Here is a 7,398-nt window from a genome sequence, read left to right as displayed (position 1 = left end):
TTCTCCAAACCATCATTGTATATATTTCATCATTGTATTATATGGAAACTTTGATGAAATTTGAAATGAATCAAACGTGAATCTGAAGTCAACACCGAACTTTAAATCACCTCCAATGGGCTCGAGGTATACTTCGAAGAACAAGAATGTCAGTGATATCATAAAGATACAGCCTATCAAAGACTTGAAGAAGTGTCTGCGAAATGATATCTCATCCAAACCCTTCTTGCACTTCTGAACTTTGACCGTCTTCATACCCTGAGCTCTCTTCGTCATGTTTATATCTAATGTGAGGTGGGTTGAGAAGAGAAGGGTTGGGCTGATTTCCACCACTCCTTATTTCTTGAATGCTGCTGATTTGTTGTCTAATGACAATCGTTCTTATTTACCCAGGGTAGCCATTTCAGCTCTAACGAACTGTTCCCTCAGCGGGCCCTGCATTATTAATGTTATCAATACCCCCCTCCATTCTAAAACGTCAAGCGTCTGGCGATTAGTGGTGATTTTGATTGCCAAGAAAGCATGAATGCTCGGCAGGGGATCGAACCCAAGATCTACTGTTCATGAGGCGGGCGCTCTACCACTGAGCCACCATGTCCGCTTCCTTTTATCTCTTCTAAACTGTTCTTTATCACACGCATCGCGATTTTGCTTTAGACATATCCAAAACCATTAAAAATCCGCATGACAAAATCAACCCAAATTACCCTTGTGACTTCCCATCACCTGTGTGTTCTAGAAATCCATACATTATTTGACAAATCAATGATATGTTTTGCACAGGGCACTCCTGTTAACATGTTAACTTTTAATAATTTTGTTTAAAATTTATGGTACTTAGGTCTTAAAAATGGGGCTCACTTTGTTGTTGTGTTCATAGCACACCCACCATGTTGCTTATCATTATTCCATTCGTATAATATAGTCATGTATGAAAAAGTATAACGACTCGATCGTTCGTATAATATCAAACCATTGCACATAGCACCACTGGGATCGGGGAATAGGGTGTGGAAATGTTGAAGACTTTAAACACAACCATATCAAATAATACTTAATGCGCTTCTTCGCGCGACTTGTCACTAACTTCTTTCCTCGAGAAATCTTTGATGTGACCTGAGAATCCCCGACCTAACCCAGTAGATCCATCCTTAATCGGTTGTTCTCCTAACTAGGATTGGAGGGAGCTACCTACTTTTCAACACCCTCACCCCCATTCCTTCATTTCACCCCCTTGTCGATGGAGTTTGCTCCTGGGGAGGAGTGCATGAAGCGTCTTGTCAATAACTCCAACTCTCAAATTGATCTTAACCAATCAGATGCACTGATTTCAACAGCTTATAACAGCTGTGGGTGGAAAATCAATGACAAGTTGCTCCGTGAAACGAAGCCCTGAACTTGGATTGCGGCTCAGACATCGTTAAGTATAGGTTCTTAAATCATGATCACCGAGAGCTTTTAAAAGTTCTTTGCTCGTGGTAGGCCTATATGAGTAGGCATAGCAGAGTAAATACTTGAACACGTTAGTGTCTATACCAGGCAGGGGAATAATTATACTGCTTGACATGTAGAAAAATTGTGTTATGTTAAGATTGAATATTAAAAATTTTGCAGTACATTTTGACAAATTATTTATATAAAATCATAATGATTTCAATAAAAAAAAACTCAGATGCAGTGTATTTTGTTTATTGTGTGTGTGAGAGCGGGCGTCGATAAATGCGATGATAATAATACTACAACATAAAATAATTAGTCTTATAAACATTTACCTGCAGGACACAAAATTAAGGTGAAGTACGCAGTCACAGCTCGACATTGAAATACAAAGTGACCCAGAAACTATAAACATAAACATCATGAATACTTAAGGGGAATTATACCATTTACTGTCAAAGAAACGATGAAGAGCTCAACTTGTTGAGGCCTTGACTCTCTATACTTATCCTCTGAGTTCAACATGGACTAGCGTGTGTTAAACTTGACTTAGGGAAGTAATGAAAGGCCAAAAATGGGTTTTACGGTGGAAATTGGTTCATATTACAGCCGAAATTGGAGAGGTGTACGGGAAGCATAAGTGAGTCAATGTATAGTCTACGGGGAAACGGTGGATGTGTCATAAACTTACCTGTCGACCGCAATTACCAGTAAGGTGTTGACAGAGACGTAGAGAGAAACGTTCTTGGTCGTCGCCATCACCGGGCACATAAAGTCGGGTAGGACCCAATTCTGGACGAGGTAATATTGTAAGGAAAATGGCGCACAGATGAGAGCGACCAAGGCGTCCGAGACGGCTAGGTTTGCGATTAGGAGGTTGGTGACGCTTCGAAGTCGCTTGTGTCGAGCGATGAGGAAGCAGAGGAGGCAGTTACCGGGGCCGCAGACCACGGTGACGAGGGCGAAGATGACGCTGAGGAAAGTCTTGGTACTGACTGTCTGAGGGAATATCTCGCATTGGAATCCCGGAGTCTGATTCCACCATGATAGGTAGGAACTGCTTGCACCGTAGTCGATGCTAAAGTTTTCCGGGAGGAAAGAGTAGTCGAAAAAGTTGTTCGACGTCAGGGTGGAATCCGCGGAGACCCTTGAGAGAGGATGATCTCCCATGTTCGGGTCGGTGATCGAGGTATCCACGACGCTACTGACGTACGGGACGTTCCTGGGCATCATTTTGACAGATAGATATTGAAGGCTTCCTTTAACAGTTAACCGAAAGATCAGTTTAAGTTATAGTTCCAAACTTGAACAAACTTTCCTGTCCGCTGTCCTCAAACGTTATTCTCAAACTATGTGAAGTGGAGAACTCGAGCGATGATTTTCACAAACAAATTTAAGAAGTAGGGGAAAAGTACGTCAGGGCGATTCCATTTTCAGTTGAGTTGAATCATGTACTGTTAACACAAATAAATCAAGTGTTGGATGTTACGAACGCTGTCCAAATGACACGCTAAAGGTTCAAATGCAGACGCAGTGGAGCTCATCAAATATCGTAGGCTGGCTATAAGCAGACGACAAGATGAATGACACACTCTTGGCGCGCTCTCTCTTAGGGTGGATAAAATGAGGCGAACGGACGGTAGCCAATAAACTGAGCACTGCAAGTTATCAGCTGAAAACCCAGCTGTGCGTATGTCGCGGGCTCTGGACGATCGTCATTGATCGAAATTTTAAAGAAATAAAGTCATCCATTTAAAACTTTAAAAAGAAGTAAAAGTGAACCCTTCGAATTTCAATGCCAAATCCATATTGTTGTTCGAACAATACAACATAGTAATCAAAGCTACTCATTTGAGGTAGAATTGATCTCAAGCCGATTGTTTCCGTATTTCTAATTTTGACTCCCCCCGCTTTTATCATTGGTTATTCTCAGTAAGAAGATGAGCAAGCAATGTCTAAATTTGTAGATTTGATAAATGCAATTTTGTCCAATAAATGTCATAAATCTTTTGTATTTTTTTCCAACTTTGAATCGTTGTGGTGAAAGATGCGGAAAGCAAACCGAATAAAGAGCTAATCTTGTCTCCAATCACACCCCTACACGGGAGTGAGATGAGAGACCGGTCCTGATGGAGTGAGATTTCGGCCTTTCAAAGAGTTTTGGGAGGGAATTAAAAAAAAAAACTGCACACTTTCACTCCAAAAAAGATGGAGGTTCGCTCTTAAAGGATTGAACTCTCGCTCCATCGGGGCTTGATTAGGGACCAGATTAGCTCCTTTGCATTTAGAGAGTACAGTCACACTAGGGAACCCAAATCTTGACGACAAACACTACTATACGTGATCATAAATGGCATACCATCATTCGATTCAGTGTCAGTTTCCTGGGTGTGACTGTATTATAAGGAAATAGTTGAATAGATAAAATAAATCTTATCTGAAATCACGCTTCCCATTGGTCACTCATTTGCACATCAAATGCATATTCTAACTTTCAAAATAGGGATACATCTAGTTTTTAAAGTTAATGAATGGACAAAGGCGGAGGAACTTTATTCTAATTTCACAAAATTTACGTGAAACTATAACACTGCAGAGTGTATTCAGTTTCAGACTCCAACAAACTTCTATTTGAAGGGGAGGTTCTCATAGAAAAAAAAAATTTCCAATTGAATGTTTTTTCCCCAAATGCATGAACCTAATAATACTGTATTAAGGTACATGTATTTGGAAAGAACCATTCTATCGGAAAATAAATCCTGCCCCACGATTTTTTTTTAAACTTAGATGTAGATTGTTTTTAATCAAGTAACAATTGTTTTTGCTTCAGGAAAGTAATGAACAGCGATATCGAATATATTTATGAAATCTTTTATTTCTTTTCTTTTCAATGTGCAAACTTGTCAAAGTTTCAAGCAGTCATACACGGTTGGTCGGATAACTCGCTGGCACCACGCGCCGTTGGACGTCCATCGCGAGCATGATTGCCACCAATTTGAGCCATGGGGTGCACTTAAAGTACATTGTAGATATAGGAATAGAGGTGAAGGAGGGGGGGGGGGGGGTGAGAAGGTTGGTATGGTCAGGGAGAGTGGGAGGGAGAGAAGGAGAGGGGCAATTGTGTGTGTGAGGGGTGTAGGTATGAGAGAGATGGTTTGAAGGAGAGAAAGACAGAGAAAGAGAGAGACAGAGGGGGAAAGATGGGTGCGCGGATATGGGTGTGGGCGTGTGTGTGTGTGGGAGAGGGTTGTCAGGGTGTGAGACGCGGAGAGGAAGAAGGGCAAAGGTGTGCATGGGTGTGTGTGTGTGTATGTTTGTGTGGACAACATGTGCGGGTGTGTGTGTATATGAGTAAATGAGAGAGAGAGAGAGAGAGAAGGGGGAGGGGAGAAATGGGGGGGGGGTCTGTGTGCCGAGTCCGTGCGGCTTTTTTTTTTTTTTTACTCGTATGTTATATAAATTAGAATGCCACAAAATTGTGCACGTATTAAAAAAGAAACGTGTGTATGCGTATGGGGTGGGTTTGTTGAGGTGGGGGTATGATGTAAGAGGGTGGGTGTACATGGGGGGGGGGGCTTAGGTGACTAAGGAGAAAATGAAAAAAACAGGAAGATTGATTAAGGACGAAAGGGATATGGGGCCAAAGCGTGAGAGAATGGATACAATACAACATGAACACAATATAAAACAGGAAATTAAGATAGAGAGAGAGAGAGAGAGAGAGAGAGAGAGAGAGGGGGGGTGGATAATATAGAAGGAGAGGAAAAATAAAAGAAAAAAGGAAAATTATAATGTTGGAAGAAGTCATAGGGCTAAATATCCCGCACATTAAAAAATTCAAATTCAAAAATCGAATCAAATTCAAAAATCAAATCAAATCAAATTCATTAATATGGTTTGATACGAGCCACTGCAAAAACAAGGAAGAATAATGATTAGGAAATAATCATAAATAGAGAAAATAGAAGAGAATTTGATAGAGGAAAATTTTGCTTTAAAAAAGCGGGACATACGACTGGCAAAAGAAGGGGATGGGAACAGAGGGAGGGAGAGAGAGAGAGAAAGAAAAAAAATTGTTATTGTGTAATGGGATATAAGGGTGAGATAGAGGAAAACGACACAGATACTCAGGTGGGGGGATAGATGAAACCAAATATTAATTTCTTATCGTTGACGATAACCGCTCACTGACCTCGTCAGATCGCATTATCGCATCTCCTTTCTCTCCCACTCCCTCTTTCTCTTCCTCTCTCTCCTCATCTCCTTGCCCCTCCTCTGTCCCTCTCGTACCCCCTCCCATCTCTGTCTGTGTGTCTCTTTCTCTTCTTCTCTCTTTCAACCATCCAAGTCGCCCTTGTCGCTTCAAGTCTACATCAGCCGATATGATACCGCCTAGGTTTTCTCAGCTGCTCTCTATCGTCTCTTCCCAAGTTATCAGTTGTGGTAATGGGCTTAAGAGAGGTGAGGACAAAACAATGAAATATGAATTCAATATCGCTTTCCTTGAATGAGGAAATGAGCTTTATTCCCGGTAAGGCACACCAATAACAGATAATTTCAACGGTTGATGAATTATATTAAGTGGACGTTGATTGCCAAGCGATTAATCCACACTCGCCTCCGTTCACCTGTGAAAACATTGGTGGTGTAGGTTTACATCTAAACAGAAACGACCTAGACCTTGATTAGCGTTTGATGTGATATGTGATATAATCTTTTAAATCGATTACTGTCATTTTGCACTTATGGCACCGAGCATCACAGGTCGCAAAGTTATACTAGGGATATGGGTGGTTTTATTAATTAAACGCAACTTCTGTGTGATCCTTGTTGAAACGAGTGCATGGCAGGTAAATCACGAGCAATTCTATACACAATAGTCCCCATACACATAGCATACGAGCTGTGTATTGGCAATCAGCGTACACAAAGCTTACGTGTGGCGCCTCCTCTATCAGCTCGGACGAGAAGATCAACGTGGTACTTTAATTGACCAATCAGCGTTTAGCAGCTCGTAACTCTCGGCGCAGTATTGTGTGTTCACGGTACGCAACTTTCACTGAGTGCCAGATCAGACAGAACATTCGACATATTTCAATATCCCAATGAAAATGATTGCTAAACAGCTAAAGAAAGCTGATGGCCGAAATGCGAATTTATATTTATTTACCATTTATTTGTTGTTTTATTTGAACAGGCTAGCATTGTTAGTCAAAAAAATCTTTCCATGAAAATCAAGAGCATACAATAAATTTGGACGCATGCAGATTAACCCGAAACAATCTGATTAATAACCAAACATCTTTTTTACAATCTAAACAATAAATCATTACAATTGACCCATCTCCCCCCTACCGAAGACGAATTTAGTGATTTTGTATAAATATTTTTGTGTGTATATTACTGCGGTCGCTCCATCGAGTATATTCAATGAATTATAATGTACAACTAAATATAATGAGTCGAAATTGTCCAAAGTATACCCCCATTTGCCATATATATTCGATGAATTAGAATGTACAACTAAGTATAATTTTCGCAATGTTTTCTCAAAACATACCGTCACCTACAAGAATCGTTGATTTTTGGTGAATGAACTTTCTTTTTTTTTCTGAGTCATTCAATTATAGATGGCCGTAATTTCGGTATGAACCTCTATATACATATACATATATATATAAATATACATTATATAGGCCTATATATATATATATATATATATATATATATATATATATATATATATATATACATGTATGTGTGTGTGTGTTTGTGTGTAAAGCTTTACATGTACAACAGCTTTTGGCAACTCTTTTTTTATTTAAATATTGTAAAGAAATGGATGAAGAGAACAATGGTAGGCGTAGCTTAAATCAAGGTTCCCCAGAGCTATCTAGTGGTTACGGCACCGGCGTTCAAAGCTGGGGGCCCGGGTTCGATTCCCGGCAGAGACATTTTTTC

General features: G+C 40.2%; 1 protein-coding gene across 1 annotated transcript; it reads right to left on the bottom strand.

Annotated features, from left to right (window-relative positions):
• Positions 1-211: 211 nt before the first annotated feature.
• LOC121405555 (prokineticin receptor 2-like) lies at positions 212-2,670 on the bottom strand. The gene is made up of 2 exons (XM_041596825.1): positions 2,129-2,670; positions 212-284 (listed from the first exon to the last, which is right to left on the bottom strand). The coding sequence occupies exons 1-2, from the start codon at positions 2,668-2,670 to the stop codon at positions 212-214; spliced, it is 615 nt and encodes a 204-aa protein (XP_041452759.1).
• Between the last annotated feature and the right edge of the window lie 4,728 nt (positions 2,671-7,398).

This window comes from Lytechinus variegatus, chromosome 1, assembly GCF_018143015.1.
Source record: "Lytechinus variegatus isolate NC3 chromosome 1, Lvar_3.0, whole genome shotgun sequence".
Lineage (NCBI taxonomy): Eukaryota > Metazoa > Echinodermata > Echinoidea > Temnopleuroida > Toxopneustidae > Lytechinus > Lytechinus variegatus.
The sequence above is the reverse complement of the archived record's forward strand: the minus strand, read 5'-3'. Positions and strand labels throughout refer to the sequence as shown.

Coding starts and splice junctions, on each gene's coding strand:
- LOC121405555 (XM_041596825.1), bottom strand. CDS start 2,670: ATGATGCCCAGGAACGTCCCGTACGTCAGTAGCGTCGTGGATACCTCG. Junction 285..2,128: donor CTGGTAATTGCGGTCGACAG/GTAAGTTTATGA, acceptor ACCTCACATTAG/ATATAAACATGACGAAGAGA.